The 17,012-nt window shown below is 41.2% G+C and overlaps 1 protein-coding gene across 2 annotated transcripts in view; it reads left to right on the forward strand.

Moving 5' to 3' along the window:
- Positions 1–17,012, forward strand: part of FNDC3B (fibronectin type III domain containing 3B) — a 374,192-nt gene that overhangs the window by 76,905 nt on the left and 280,275 nt on the right. For both annotated transcript variants that reach the window (XM_017529886.2, XM_017529887.2), the window contains exon 2: positions 3,475–3,613. In XM_017529886.2, the coding sequence (XP_017385375.1) occupies positions 3,503–3,613 (111 nt within the window). In that variant the 5' untranslated portion in view covers positions 3,475–3,502. The remainder of the gene's footprint in view (positions 1–3,474; positions 3,614–17,012) is intronic.

Below are 17,012 nucleotides of genomic sequence, written 5' to 3' on the forward strand. Positions count from 1 at the left end.
TGATTCATTACTTTGTACGTACGTTTCTTGCATCGTAGGCAAATGAAAGTATTCTCTGCATGTGCATGGAGCATAGAAATGGGGATTTAAACACTGTTGGCTGCATGTAGGCCCCGTCTAGCTGAATCTGTTACTTTACAGTCTTTTTCTTCCCCCTGAGACGGAGTCTCACTCTGCTGCCCAGGCTGGAGTGCAGTGCCATGATCTCGGCTCACTGCAGCCTCCTCCTTCCAGGTTCAAGCAATTCTCCTGCCTCAGCCTCCTGAATCCTAGGATTACAGGCATGCACCACCATGCCCGGCTAATTTTTTTTGTATTTTTAGTAGAGATGGGGTTCACTATGTTGGCCAGGCTGGTCTTGAACTCCTGACTTCTTGATTCGCCCACCTTGGCCTCCCAAAATGCTAGGATTACAGGCATGAGCCACCGCGCCCGGCCTACCTTATATTCTTATCAGGATAAAGTCTGTTTTATCTCTGGTGAAACTGTTAGGGATTACAAAGAAGGCCTTGGAGTCTAGCAAGCTGGTGGCTGAGGGAAAAGATCAGCAACTTGGTTACAGATAAGTGAGACTGTGGCGGTGTTCACAGTGGCCTTAATATATTCACTTTCTTAATCTGTTTTCTCTATGATTCACGGTGTGACTGTTGGATGGTTGAGCTGAGGCTTTGGAGTGTATGATGTTCGTATGTTCCCACGGCATCTTTCTCAGGAGTGATTGTACATACAGGCTCCCTGTCTTCCCTTCCCCACTCCCCTCCCGGCCATTTCTGGTAACCACTAAACACTGTATGAGGTGGAAAGTCCATCATGTAGTAGAGAAAAAGATTCAGGCATCTCACCTAAAGTTGCCTATAATGTTTTCAAAAGCAAATAATGATCTCCCTGCGCCAGTGGACTTCTCTGGTTTCTTTGGAGGTGAAATCCCTCGTGAAAAGAGATGGTTTTGCAAATCAGTGTCAGCCCGCATACTGTTCTATCCTACTTCTGTAGGGCCTTTGTGGACCTGGGTCTGGGGGACCCATTACTTTATCCCACATTTACGGAACTGGGAGTTAATGCCCTCCTTAGGACTGGACACCTGTTCTTAAGAGTGCTGTTTAGTGGTGTTGGATTGCTCTGTCTCACTGACGGCAGTCCTGTTAGTTAGCATGAGGCCTACCAGAGGGTTAGAACTGTTAGTGTCAGCTGTATTGCTGGTGTTGAGACATTGAATGCCTAAATTTTGTATCAAGATCACAACATTCTTACTCAGTCCAGCCTCCCCACTCCCCCACAGGACTCACACAAGAAACAATGAGAAATAGGAACAAAATCGCACCATTAATTGGATTTGAGCCCCAATTCCAAGTGTTAAAAACTTCGGTTAGATGGACTGGACCACACGGAGTGTAAACAGCTTCAGCCCAGAGTAGGCCCTAAGGAAACCCTCACCATCCCATTTGAACTCTCTAACGCTGGATCGTTATCTGCTGTACGCTGGCCTGTTAGAAGGATCTATGGAGGCTAAACGGACCTACGTAGGGAGGGGAGGGAGGGCCCTGAAGTTGGTTAACTCCTCTTGCCTTGTTGGATAAGAGAGAAGAGGTTCCATCCTTAGGCTCACCTGAGACATATCAGAACTATGCCAAGTGGGACAGGGCTTGGTACACCCTAATGTAGCGGGGGCATGCAGCGAAGACAGACAGCCACAGTTGGCACCACAGCCCCAGTAGCTCAGGCCTTCCTCCTTGGGGAGAATTGAAGAAAAGGTGAACATGTTTCTCCACCATTGAATGCTTATACTCAGACCCCCTACTGTAAATTACTGCCCCGTTAATCCCACCTGCAGTTTTGAAGAAACATGACATAAGACATTACACTTAGCACTTCAGGAGGCCAAGGTAGGTGAATCACCTGATGTCGCGAGTTCAAGACCAGCCTGGCCAACATGGCAAAACCGCATCTCTACTAAAAATACAAAAATTAGCTGGGCATGATGGCACGTGCCTATAGTCCCAGCTACTTGTGAGGCTGAGGCAGGAGAATCGCTTGAACCTGGGAGGTGGAGATTGCCGTGAGCAGAGATTGCACCACTGCACTCCAGCCTGGTGACAGAGCAAGACTCTGTCTCAAAAAAAAAAAAAAGAAAAAGATAGGCTTGTGTAGTGTCATCAATTTGAGAAAATCGCTATTTTTCCCCCATGCATTGTTAGTAAGATAAAGTATATTAGGAATGAAATTGAAATAGACTTTAGATTTCTTCTCCATCATTTGATGTATTCATAGGTCAAAGAGTGAAGTCATATAGTGTCAACAGGGATTATCTGAGTTTAATTGTAAAAGAATCTGTTTTCTTTCATGAGGATAAACTATCAGGCTTTGAGCTTGGTATTTTTATTTGCTTAGGAATGGAGTAATTGCCTTGTAAAACTGCATGATGGTACTATTAACACTGAATTATAAGACCTGTTATTATAGAATGTGCTTTTCTAGTTGGGATAAGATTTCGTTTTTTTGGTGATTAAAATAATTAGTTTCTCCAAACGAGTGTGTGATAAACAGGTAAAATTTTGTCTGTTTAAAATAAAAAAGTTTATAATCTCTTGGGTGGCTTTTATACATCTTTTGATACTTCCAAGGGAAAAAAAAAAAAAAAAAAAAAAAAGCCTTCCAAGGGAGGACTTTTTTTTGGGTGGGATGGATGGAGAAGAGGTATATTTAGTGTTTAGAATGGAGGTGTTTAAGAATGAGAATATTTTCTGTCATATCTTCCTGAGACATATTTGAAGGAGTTATTAAAATATTTGCCCCATGATTTTGTCTGATTTGAATATTAAGTATTAAAGGGTTCATTGACCAAATGTCCTTGAATTTGAAATTTTGGGGACTCTATTATGAATGGTAAACCTAACTGTGAACTATATGGTAGTGTGTTCCTGAAATCATTTAAAATTGTGTGAGAGCGTGTGTATGTATTTGTATTTGTTCGTTTATCCTTCTTTGTCCATGCTGTTAAACTTTCTTTGCCACACATTTTAGGCATAATTGAAGAATATGTAAACACTTCCTAAGGAACAAGTTATATTTCTAAATAGGAATTTACTGTTATTTTCCTTCTATTGTATTGCAAAGTAAAATGATGGTGGCAAATACCATTATGGGGTGAAAGTAGGCTTTGTGTTATTTTGAATATGAGTGTGAATTTCATTAGAATAAATGGAATAAACAGAATAGAAACAGCGTAATCTACCGTCAAGCCTTACTGCACAAGTTGCCTTGGATGTATCTGAGATACAGGAAAGTTAGGTTCACATGGCCACTTTGAGACTCTGGTCTTTTGTTTCCTAGTTCTGGCTATTTCTTTGCCCTTGTTCTACCTGTCTTTGGGGCCTGACATAAAAATACAACGCTCTTGGATTGGAATAACTTGTCATGTTACAGATGATTTTTGTGGTCCTGAGTCCTTTTTAAAAATTGGTGGTTCTCTTGCAGGAAGCCAGTTGAGGGAAGTTCTCCATGAATGTACGTCACAATGATGATGACCGACCAAATCCCTCTGGAACTGCCACCATTGCTGAACGGAGAGGTCGCCATGATGCCCCACTTGGTGAATGGAGATGCAGCTCAGCAGGTTGGTGTAGGAAGAGGGAAATTTAAGTCAAATTCTCTAGGTGGGAAAAAGTAACCCAGTGTCTGATTTATTTTGGAATTCAAAGGTTTGTGATTTCAAACCTTAGGATTTCTAGAGGTAAGTGTTTTTGTTGTAGAATTACTGTATCGTTTTTAAAAATGCTGTGATTTTGGAGAACAGAATCTTCCCTCATTCAGTTTGTATTCTTGAAACATCGAAAAGTGGATGATTCTTAAAGTGAGTCATTTTGAGACTGTTTACAAGTCTTCGAAATAAAGTGACTGTTTATTCATACCATGTGGTACTTGACCACTTTGCTTGGTTGACCAGAGAAACATGTTCAGAAGGTCAGGTTTTGGCTTCACACAGGAGTGATCTCGACAAGACGTGTAGGACTGTGGGAATCCACTGTTGCTCCTGGAATAGTCCTTCCAAATGTGTAGCTTGTAAAATCATGCTACTTATTTTCTCTAAATCTCCTTTGTCCCTAATTGAACACTGTAGAATAGAGAAGTTATTTGTGAACTCAGTCAAGTACCACTTGGGGACAACAATTTAGACAGTAAGCGAAACTTTAACCAGTGATTCGGGATTGAACTATTATTTCTAATGTTAATTAAAAATTTTTTATTACAACAACTGGGCTTGCTCAGTCTTGTAACTAAATAAATATTTTGTCTTGGCTGGGCATGGGGCTGAAGCCTGTAATCCCAGCACTTTGGGAGGCCAAGGCGGGCGGATCACGAGGTCAAGAGATCGAGACCATCCTGGCCAACATGGTGAAACCCTGTCTCTACTAAAAATGCAAAAATTAGCTGGGCGTGGTGGTGCATGCCTGTAGTCCCAGCTAGTTGGGAGGCTGAGGCAGGAGAATTGCTTGAACCTGGGAGGCGGAGGTTGCAGTGAGCCGAGATTGCGTCACTGTACTCCAGCCTGGCGCCTGGTGACAGAGGGAGACTCTTGTCTCCAAAAAAAAAAAAAAATTGTACATTCATCAGAAGCATAAAGGCAAATTTCCATTTTATGAAAAGTAGAATTGGAAACAATTGCTTGGAAAATATTTACCCAAAATATATTAATAATGCAAATAAGTGAATCAGTCATTTACTTGACGTCAGTACATGCCCCTTGCTCTATTCAATCATATAGTATATTCACAGTCTTATCTGTCATAGTACATTAATTCTTTGTATATACCTTTGTTGGAGCTGACCTTGCTGCTTAGTAATTTATCTTATTTTCTCCTGCATCGCACCATGAACCTCTTAAGAATGAAAAACGTGTAACAGGTGCTTAGTAAATGTTTGTTAATTGAATGCATCTCATGCCTTCTCACCACTGATGCTGCCATCGCCCTGATTCCCGAATCTTTTTCTCTACTGGATTACTTCCGCCAACATAACGCCAGTATCTTTTATCTTAAAAACATAAACACCTGCACGTCTCCCCTCCCAATAAAACAAAACGTCCTCACTTGATTCCATATCCCCTCCAGCTGCCACCCCCGTCCCTTTTTCCTCTTTGGCAGTGTTTCTCTACTTCCTCTCGTTCCTTACCTGCCATTCCTCTCTTCACAGGCTTCACTCTGTTCTCATCTTCCTCTTCGGTCTGTAGCGTGTCCCGTTGGCTTTATCTCAGGAGCACGTGTTGATTCCATACTCTGCCATATCCACTTCATTTCCACTACCGCCACTGGACCCCGTGCCATCGTCCCACTAGGGAAGGGTGGGCCAGCCCTTGTCACTGGTCTCTCTGCTTTTACTTTTGCGCCACCAGCAAGCATTCTCCACATAGGTCCTGAGGGGTCTTTTCAAAAGAAAAGCTTTATGATGTCAGTGGCCTGCTTCAAGCCATGCCGTTAGACACCTGGAGTAGAACCCGATGGCGCTGCCTGGCCGCCAGCCTTCCGTGTTAGTGCTGGCCCCTCGATCGGTCATTCTCTGCCTGCTCCTCTTCCGCTCACGGTGCTCCGGTAGTTCATGGGAAGGTTGCACAGTGTTGGGGATGGTTTCATGATGCAGTGTCTGGTCTCCCAATTAAAAGGATTACTAATAAAAAGACATAAAAAAAGACAAGGCATTTAGTCAAATGTGAGTAAACTTGGAAAAGGACTTAGGTTGTCTCTGAGATGAGGTCACCTCCTTCCCATTTGCCGGTGTAGCTAGGAGACCTGAGGCCACCCGTGCCTGCTGTTGTACAGCATTGTTTATGTTTTGATGATTTCTCCCATGTCTGTGATTTCACTTGCCCAGCAGGCTATGTGGCATTTCCCTCCCCTGTGTATCTTATTTCAACGTAAGCAGACGCTGCTTAACAATTTTGGTTAACAAAACCATATTTTTAAAGCTGGGTGTGGCGGTGCATGCCTGTAATCCTAATTACTCAGGAGGATGAAGCAGGAGTTTGAGACGAGCCTGGGCAACACAGTGAGATCCCATCTCTAAAAAGCAAAAGAAAAACAACTCACATTTCTGTTAAATCTAGGAAGTTTTCTAAAGCTAATAAGAAAAGAGGAATTTGTTAATGTATCTGTTTTATAAATAGAATAATCAAGCTTTATCAAAAAGTGGGGGTAGACATAAAAACTCTCACGAGAGGGAACTGTTTGTGTTTTTAATTAGTAAATATGTTTAGTTGTGTTAGAAGCGTTAATATCCTTGTGCCAAGCTCTTGGCATTAACTCTAGTTTTTCCTTAGTATGTAAAATTGTTAAGGGAGCAAAGTGCATTAGACATGTCCCTCTTGTTCGAGTGTGGTGGCTCACGCCTGCAATCCCAGCACTTTGGGAGGCCAAGGTGGGCGGATCACCTGAGGTCAGGAGTTCGAGACCAGCCTGGCCAACATGGTGAAACCCCATCTCTGCTAAAAACCCAAAAAGTAGCTGGGTGTGGTGGCAGGTGGCTGTAATCCTAGGTATTCAGGAGGCTGAGGCAGGAGAATCCCTTGAACCCAGAAGGCAGAGGTTGCAGTGAGCTGAGATTGTGCCACTGCACCCCAGCTTGGGCGACACAGTGAGATCTCAAAAGAAAGAAAAGAAATGTCCCTTTCAGCAGGACCAGCCCAAGATGTGCTATGCTTTGACATTGCCTCTACATCACTGGGGCTCAGCTCAGGCAGTGGCCTCTGCGCCTGACATTTTCCTTCCTCATTCTACTCCCAGAGTCTCCATCCCGTGTCTCCCTCATCCTTTCAAGCCTCTGTTCTTTCCTTGGGTTCTAACATTTAGCACTGGCCTAGGTAGGCGCGGGGCCTGTGTGAGGAACCCAGGTGAAGGCACAAGGGGAAGGCAGAGAAGGAAAGCTAACGTGGCAGAGAAACACAAGAGGAAGTGGGGACAGGGGAGGGATAGAGGGCCATTCAAAGGAACCAGGAATAAAGGCGAGTCTCCAAGACAGGCTCCCAGAGTGTGGGGCTGCATGAGTTTTCAGTGCTTGCTCTGGGCACCTGCTGGTATTTGCTGCTTGCCCGCAAGAGCCTGCGTAATGTGTAGGGCTCAGGTGGTTCCATGTTAAAGGATCAAGCTACAGGCCACATACCAGAGACAGGTATGAATGAATAACAACACGAAACAATGCGACCAGAAGCAGCTTACACAACAGCTCTCCTTATTTAACAGCTTTACCGAGGTCACACAATTCACAGGTCACATAATTCACCCACTTAAAGTGGAATCTCGTATGTCCACAGAATTGTACAACCTTGACGACAATTAGTTTCAGAATTAATCAATATGAATGTTTTCTGAGGCTTTTACTGTGCTTTCTCACCAAAGCAACACCTCTTCATCTTAATAAGAACCTTTCGGAGGCAGGAGATTGACTCTGGGTGGACATTGCAGGCATTGTGCAACAGAGCCTTGGTGGTGGCCTCCTAATGTACGTGGCACCTCAGCCACCACTCAAATCATACCCTTGTAAAGAGCCATGCTCTGGCCACAGGGCTCTGCCTCTAAATGTCTGTTAGGAGTATGTATGGCGAGGCTTACCTTGTATGTGTTTACAGGGCTTTTAATACTTTGCAGCTGTGCAAAGGACATGCTAAACATTTCTCTGTATATGCAGAAGAACTACCGCAGTTATGAGAAAGCTCTTCAGTTCCCACAACCCTCCTCCTGATTTCTGTTCAGCTGCTTTCTGGATGTAATTAGGACTAGTTCTTGGCAGGATTCTCTGTTGCGTTCTGGCTCTCTAAGTAAGACACACTGTTAATTTTCATTATTTGGAGTCACATGAAGTTTAAAACCTTGGTTTGTCATTTTACGCAGGTAACAGGAAAAGGGGAAGAGTGAAAAGGATGATTCTTAAAAAGTCATCCTCATTATGAACGAAGCTTTTAAAAGCATTATCAACTAAAAATGGATAGAACAAGAAGAAACAGTGAGAACAGAAGCAGCTGACACAATAGCTTTTCTTATTTAACAGCTTAATTGAGTTATAATTGTATACTTCAGTATACAGTCATTGGAACCTAGTATATTCCCAGAATTGTACAACCTTCACTACAATGAATTCAGAACATTTTTATCACCCTACAAAGAACCCTGGAGGAATCACTCCGTTTCCTATTTTCTCTCTCCCTTCCTCCATTCTAGGTAACCGTGAATTTACCTACTTTCTGTCTCTGTAGGTAGATATTGCCTATACTGGAATTTGTGTCCGGCATCTTTCACTCAACACATTTCTAAGGTTCCTTCACGTGGTAGCATGTGTCAGTACTGTATTCCTTTTTTATTGCCAAATAACATTTTACTGCATGGATATACCACATTTTATTAATCTGTTCATGTTCTGTTAGACATTTTAGTTATTTTCACTTTTGGACTGTTGTGAATGATGCTGCTATGCATAGATTCTTGCGTGGACATGTTCTTATTTCTCTTGTATATATAACCAAAAGTGAAATTGAGTAGCTTTATTTTGAAGTATTATTTTCTAAATAGCTTTATCTCTGTTTTTTATCACCAGTAATTTCTTCCACCCCTGAGTAACTACAGCCTGGCTTAGCTAAATAAAGTTTGCTTCCCTTGAATATGCCTAATTGTATACTATTCTTGAGCTACAAACGTCAGGTTTCAACCGGAGTTTTTAATGTGTGGCTGCGTAAATGATGATGAGTGCCCTTTGATAATCAGAGAATTGATGCCTTTGTTGACATATTCAGAAGCTAGTGGTATATTAACTTACCTGTGTTTGTTATGGACTTCTGCATTTTAGTGATTTTAAAATATAACAGCCAGTGTTGTGCACAGAAGAATAAACATCAGCCCTAATTCTGGCTTTTAAAAACTGGTTTAATATTTTTAATAATTTCTGAAAAATTAATAGCAGCTACCAGTTAAACCATTATGTTAAAAACGGAAGTGTCGACATAGGATTGCAGAGTTTACTGATTTGTTAATTTAACATGTGACATTATAAGGGTATCTGTGACCTGCATGAGGGTAGTGTGCCACTTTATATTATATGCATATGATACATATTATATATAATGTATGTAAAATATATTTGTATATAAAATATATAGTATGTAATATATTACATATATCATAATATGTAATATATTTATATAATTTATATTGTATCATATATAGTATAAAGTGGCATATATTATATATTTCACATAATATATATTATATATAAAGTGGCATAATATATTCTTTATATTATGTTCTTAATGACTTTCCTTAAATATGTCTGCCTTAAATATGTATTCTTAGTGACTTTCCTTTAATGTAGTGTGCCACTTTATATTATATGCATATAATACATATTATATATAACATAAAGTATATACCAATATATTTATATATAAGATATATAATATGTAATATATTATTACATATAACATAATATGTAATATATTTATATAATTTATATTGTATCTTATATATAATAGAGTGGCATATGTTATATATTTCATATATATATTTCATAATATAAAGTGGCACAATATATTCTTTATATTATATTTTTAATGACTTTCCTTAAATATGTGTTTACTGAGGGTCAGTTCCTAGTGGAACTGGATTGAATTAGATGCCTCTTTGACCTGACTAGCATTTAGCACATGGAGGGCATCTAGTAAATGATTTGTCCTACTGTTATTCTCTCTCTTCTCTTTTAAGCTTCTGGAATATTGCTGAGGGTTTTTAATGCCTCTTCTTCAGAAAGTAGATCTTCTTAAACATATGTAGAAAACCTGCCTCTCCTGCTAGCTCAGGATAATGCATCATCTACTTGTCCTGGAAGGCAGGAGGCTAATTACAGTTGCCTCAGTCATGTCCAGTTCTCTTGACTTTGCCGATTCCTGTCGATCAGCACTTAACATGTCATTTCATGAAGAGAGTTTTTTTCCCCTCTTTTGTTTCTTCTTTTGAAAGCCCTTGTTTTTCTAGACAGAATACGTAACCAGCGTTTTTTCCTGGAGCATTATTTTGAATACACATTTCCAGACAGCACATTCCACGTGTTAAAGCTTTCCACCTTCAGATGGTGCTCATGTCGGCCTGTCTTTGACCTCGTATGTGCCCCTCCTCCTAACCCAGTGACCTTTCTGTTCTGGTTGGTATCTTCTGAATAACGTTCTCCTTGATGGCTTCCTTCTTGCATTCAGTAGTTCAAATCCTGCCACTGCACAGGTTTACTCTTGAAATATACTGATAGCCACGGGGCCGGGGGACCCATGAAGAGTTTTGCTTACATAACAGAGCTTGTGTCCTCCTCAGAAATCCGAGCAGGAAGGAAGTTTTATAATCAGCATAGTGTAGAAAAATGAATAAACAACCCTTGGGAAGATTACCCAGGAGAGAGAAGGATATTCTAATGAGAATGGGAGTGACAGCTAAAAAAGAGACTGCAGCTATTGTCGCTCAATAACATTACCGAAGAGCTCCTTTCGTGGTAGAAACCTGTTACGGGTGGGGGCTGCAGCTAGAAAATAGAAAGACGCTGGTCAGTGTTGGGTGCAGAAAACCAGGTATGGGGAAGCTCAGCCTTGGGTCACATTCTTCAGCAGCAAGATGCATGAGAAATTGCGCGACTTGTGCAAATGCGTAAATAAAGTTATTATTGCTCACTGCCATTCATTTTTCCTCTGCCACTCAAACTACAAAGCCCTCTGATGTCAAGATACTGTCAGCCTCTGTACTCTGAAATTTGGGGTAAAAGAGTGAGAGGATAGGATTTATGACTAAATTTAGGAGTGATGGAATAATAGATTTGTTCATTTTAATAAGCATTTATCAAATGTCCTGTGTGCCGGCACTGCCTTAGGTGCTGGCAACACAAAGATGAATAAGGTGCTGTTCTTGCCCTAAAGGAACGAGCAATCTAGTTGGCAAGAAAAATGGGGCCTGCCCAAAAAAAAAAAAAAAAAAAAAAGTTGAATAAATGGCTAAATCATAAAAATGACACGTTAACTTCAACTTCAGTGTTATCATCAAGATATCTATGTGACATGGTTAATAAATTCTAAGTGTCTTTTTTACGAGGGTCTGAAATTTAAATCTCTTTATCATCCTAGTAGAAAAAAAAAAAAAAAAAGCTGTATTTACATATACATTGAGTCACGGGAGAGTGCTTGAATTACAGAGTGTCACAGAGCCACAGTGCATAGGAGTTCAGAGGAAGATTTGAGGGGTGGGTTAGATGGGCAGGAAAACAGACCAGGCTGGGAAAAGTATCCGTGGGGAGGCTGAGCCTGGGTCACATCTAACGTGAAGTGAAGCCTAGAACTAGCCAGACTTTGTACATCAGGTAATCTGTTTCTGTTTTATTACAGGAGAATGCTCTGTAGGGATTGCATATGCAATGGGGAGCTATTCCGGGCACTACAAATAAACCTTATGTGTCTAGTTGGTGATCTCTTTGCTTGAGCCTTTGCTGTTTAGTATCTTTGTTAGTGAACGTATTTGTCCTCTGATTCTCTAGGCTGGCGGTCCACCCGTCCCCTTGATGCCCATTGCTCAGAATGACTGACTCCACAGTGGGGTGGATCACAAGCACCCCTCAACCAGATTCACGTTCCAGCTGCAGAGGCAGCAACCCCTATTTTCAGGGCCTCCTTTGAACTGTAAAAAAAGGTGTGAGTTTAGCCAGATCTGTGGTCTGACTTGTCAGACCTCTCTGAGTTAGTTTTGCCAATTTTGCTTCCTACGAAAGCTTCCAAAAAGGCAGAGCCTATGCAGAATCTCAGTCTTACAAAGGAAAATGTTGATACCATGTTATCAGAGGGTGTTGTTATATGTGGCACCTCCAATAATTAGAACATTGGACATATAATTAGGGCAGCCCTGAGCTGTCTGGGTTGAGAGACACTTCAGAATTTAATTAGCCAAAGGCAATAATAAGATACAAGATGTAGTCAGTATCCTTCAAATGCTAGAAATGGAGCTGCCTTTAAAATAGGAAGGATTAAGGTAAAATACTGGCGTGGTAGGGTTGCGCTGCAGAATAAGGCAATTTTAAATCCTAAAGTGTTTTTAACATTACGATTGTTTTCAAATTACTGCAATGTTTGACTGTCTGATTTCCTTGTTAACTCAGGGTGGGCAGGGACTGCGGGACTGGGTCTCCTTTGTTCATACTGTGCCTGGCATCTGAAGTAGCATTCAGTAAATCTTTTTGAATGGATGAAGGATGAAAGCAATGAACAGATTTAATTCATTATATCAGGGCTTGAAAAGTAGCCACTTACTGCCTTTGTCATACTGGCATGGGGGTGTGTGTGTGTGTGTGTGTGTGTGTGTGTGTGTGTGTATTTGTTTTACCTTAAGATTTCAGTACCAATATTAAAAATGGGAAGATTTATTTAAAAACTCTGGATTTTTCTGTTTATTTGGAAAAACCAAAAGATGTGATAACACTGGGCTGGTCTTCCTCCTTGGCAACAATTGACTAGCACAAAAATTGCAAGCCGTTTGCTTTTGATGGGGAATGTCCTCTTCAGTCCCTACCCTGTCCACTTCACGTAGTTTCCAAGCCTGCCTGAGCTCTGTGGTCGTCCCAGTTTGGATCTGGAAATTGTTAACTTTTTAAACTTTAAATTACATCTTGTGCTCATGTGTATTGTATTTTAAAGACAGCAAGATGATTAAGTTTTTTCCGGCATGTGCATTGTATATCAAACTGATAACATGTTTTAAATCTTGTAGTTGTCTACTTGCCCCAGGACCTGTAAAATGAATTAGGCTAGGCTCCGGTTAATGTGGCTTTGTAGAGGGATTTCAGCTTTACCTGTTAACATGCTAGAACCCATGTGGGTTGTTTTGGTTTTGTTTTTTCGGCCTTTAGTTGTCAGTGAACTGGATTTGGGGCCCCCCAAAAGTGCTACATGGAATGTTCACTAACGCCTAGAAAGAGCAAAAGAGACAACCTGATTCCTTAGTTTTACTGTTTACAGTTTAGTTAGGAGGCATTAAACACAGATGCAAGGTAAAAGTAGTCCAGGTGCAGAGATGGAAATACTTGTGTTTATAATCTTTTTTTACAGTTTCCAAGAATTGAGTCTTTATTTATTGAAAGAGTTTTTTTAAGGGTAAACTTTCCCTGGTATTACCTAGATGAGGTGTTTTTATTTGAAGTATTTATTTATTTGAGATAGGGTCTCCTTATGCTGCCAAGGCTGGTCTTGAGCTCCTGGGCTCAAAGGATCCTCCTGCTGTGGCTTCTCGAAGCACTGGGGTCTGGTCGTAAAGTATTTCTATATTGACTTTATAAAAAATAAATTAAATTTGATAGATTTCCAAACTCTGATTTCTGTTTTTCTTGTTTTGAAAATGTGTATTTGTCATGTCGAATGTGATGTGATAGCTATTGATGTATCTCATAGTAAGTAAAAGTAGTATATAAACACAGGAAGAAAAGAGGAGACATTTTTGCATCCAGAATGTGTTAAGATGAGACACTTCTGCATCCAGAATATGTTTGCACATAATCGTTCTCATGTAGGCAGACTCTTTTCTTTTTTAGTCCAAATGATTGATGTAAACATATGACTATATAAAATATATTCCTCACACTCCAAACATGACAGTAGTGAGCAAACTGCATAAAATTCGTCACGTTACTCTCCAGGTTCCAAATGCAGACATCATTCTCATTCATTCTTTCTCTTGCCTACATTTCCAAATGCAAAAAGAAACAGCCTGCCAAGGAGCCAGTTGCCAAAGTGCCGTAGTGTTTTATCTAGGTAATCTTGGGTTTAGCTGCCTTTAGATTGAAACTGGCATTGGTCAGAACTAGGTGCCTCTTAGTCATTTTCTGGTCAGCTTTAATGTTACGATAACTTTAAGCTAGACATGGTGGGTCCCCAGAAGAAACAATATACACGTGCTGCTGCAGTGTTCATGCCTACATTGGTATTTCTTCCCTGCCCTGGGCCTTTTTCCTTAACGGCTGACCATCAGACCAGGTCATCTGTTAGTGGGAACAACTGTGTTTTACCTGTGCAGCAGGTGCGTTCAGCACTTTGATTAACCAGAATGATTTGGCCCTCCCTTCCTGGATCCTCTCTTTCCTGCTCCTTCTTTGCTCCTTGCAGTAGAAGCTTTTGGATAAAATGGACAGTATGCATTTAGCAAATTACCCTTCCAAGGGTGTCTGCTTTGCAAATAAGTGGAGTTAAGTGGAGACAGCGAAGATCCAGAGGTAAATGTGGTCTGGTTTTGGGAGCAGGCTGACTAGAAAGTATTTATATCAGTAAAGCTGTTACTAAGGTTCCATTTCTATTGTTTAAAAAAATGGAAATCGGGCCAGGCACAGTGGCTCACGCCTGTAATCCCAGCACTTTGGGAGGCCAAGGCGGCCAATCATGAGGTCAGCAGTTTGAGCCAGTCTGGCCAATATGGTGAAACCCCGTCTCTACTAAAAATACAGAAATAAGCCAGAAGCGGCGGTGTGCACTTGTAGTCCCAGCTACTCAGGAGGCTGAGGCAGCAGAATCGACTGAACCTGGGAGGCGGAGGTTGCGGTGAACCGAGATCACATCACTGTACTCCAGCCTGGGCAACGGAGCGAGACTCCACCTCAAAACAAAACCAAAAATAGAAACCCAAAACAATGGAAATCAATTGTTGTGAGCCACACCTTAGATTTGAAGGGAAATGGACTTGTTAGTTATTGACCAATTATATTACATGACTTTTAATTTTCAGGAAGGGTCATTAAAATGTTTTGTTTTTATTTTGTTGTTGAGACTCACTCTGTTCTCCAGGCTGTAGTACCGTAATGCAATCCCAGCTCACTGCAGCCTCAACTTTCTGGGCTCACACTGTCCTCCCACCTCAGCCTCCTGAGTAGCTGGGACCACAGGCATGCACCACCAGGCCTGGCTACTTATTTTTACTTTTTGTAGAGACAGTCTCCCTGTGTTGCCCACGCTGGTCTCAAACTTCTGGTTTCAAGCTATTGCCCTGCCTAGACCTCCCAAGTGTGGGCTTACACAGGTGTGAGCCACTGTGCCAGGCCTTAACCAAACCATTATTTTGTTGTGGTTATATTCATGCAATCAGAAGTTGATAATTTTTTTTTTTTTTTAGTTGGAGTCTCATTCTGTCACCCAGTGTGGAATACAGTAAAATGTTTTTTGTGTTTTCTAAGAGGTAGTTAGAAAAATTAATCACTGAGCGTGTTACGGTCTCAGAAGTTTCTTTGGTCTTTATATTGGAGTACTGAGTTGTCATTTACTTCATGGGAGAAGCTGTGACATACAGAAGGATGTCCTTTAATTAGTAATGTTTTTTGGTAGTTAAATAGGCACAGTAATACAGCGAATTTTTTTTCTTTTTTTAGATGGAGTCTCGCTCTGTTGCCCAGGCTGGAGTGCAGTGGCGCAATCTTGGCTAACTGCAACCTCTGCCTCCCGGGTTCAAGCAGTTCTCTGCTTCAGCCTCTGGAGTAGCTGGGATTACAGGTGCCCGCCACCACACTCGACTAATTTTTGTATTTTTGTAGAGATGGGGTTTCGTCATGTTGGCCAGTCTGATCTTGAACTCCTGACCTTGTGATCCACCCCCCTCGGCCTCCCAAAGTTCTGGGATTACAGGCGTGAACCACTGCACCTGGCCTGCAGCTAATTTTTAATTTTTCTTTTATATTCCCAGAATGGATGTGTTTAGAACCCATTTAAACTCTTATCATCTTGGCAGAAAGGTCACATGGAAAACATCTTTATAATTTACTTGGTGGCTTTAGTCATTTACATTTACATTTACTGAGTGTAAAACTATAATATAAAATATTAATATCAATTACAAATGAATGGCATCCATATTTTTCTCTTAGGGTTTGTGATGGGAAATCAGACGCTAGGTTTATCTCTATACCCTGTCTGAATAATATCTGTCTGTTTTCAGGACACCGGGAATCAGTTGAAGGTGGAGCTGGGCATTAGAAGACATCACCCTTTCATAAATGGGTGTCCACATCCAGCTTACATTCCACAGTCTCTTGCTTTCTCAGCTTTAAAGAAGGGTTTTCTCGGGATGAGAGCTCTCCTACTTATTACTGACCACTTCTGCACACTGTGGTACTCTAAGCAATCTTGGAACTTTTTTTTTTCCCTAGACGAAGTCTTACTCTGTCACCCAGGCTGGAGTACAGTGGCATGATCTTGGCTCACTGCAACCTCTGCCTCCCGAGTTCAAGGAATTCTCCTGCCTCAGTTTCCCAAGTAGCTGGTATTACAGGCGTGCTCCACCATGCCTGGCTAATTTTTAAATTTTTAGTAGAGACAAGGCTTCACCATGTTGGCCAGTGTGGTCTCAAAGTCCCAGCCTCAAGTGATTTGTCTACCTTGACCTCCCAAAGTGCTGGGATTTCAGGCACAAGCCACCACGCTTGGCCCAGTCTTGGAACATTAAAGAGCCTCCATTAACGAGACAGAAAGATAGGTATCACACCAGGTGTGAGTGCTGCCTTTGGAGGAGGGCAGTGACTCATTTTCTAATAATTATTCTTAAACCTAGGGGGAAATGTAGGAAAAAGCTGCTGTAAGGCAGAGATTTCCACACCTTAGCAATCTAAAAACTACACTAAAGATCACAGTTAGGACTTTGAAAGACTGCCACATGTTTGACTAAATTTTTGGCATTTACCTCCAACTTAAGTGTTACTTTGGAAGCCTGCTGATCACCAGAATGCTTTTAGTCTTAACCCAATCTCAACTTTTACTTGAGTGGCTATCTGTGGACACGAAGTTCAAGTTGTTGGAAAGAGTGTCTTCTAACTGATACTTTTACCTCTTTATTCCTGCTGAGGTGGAGGGAAGGATTAGTGACTATTGGGGAGGGCTTCTGAGGTGCTGGGGCTGGTACTGAGCACTTACAACATTTCATCCAGTAATTACACACCCTGGAAGACAGCAATCATCTTTTTTTTTTTTTTTTTTTTTTTTTTTTTTT

Source organism: Cebus imitator, unplaced genomic scaffold (assembly GCF_001604975.1).
Source record: "Cebus imitator isolate Cc_AM_T3 unplaced genomic scaffold, Cebus_imitator-1.0 Scaffold61, whole genome shotgun sequence".
NCBI classification, from domain to species: Eukaryota; Metazoa; Chordata; class Mammalia; order Primates; family Cebidae; genus Cebus; species Cebus imitator.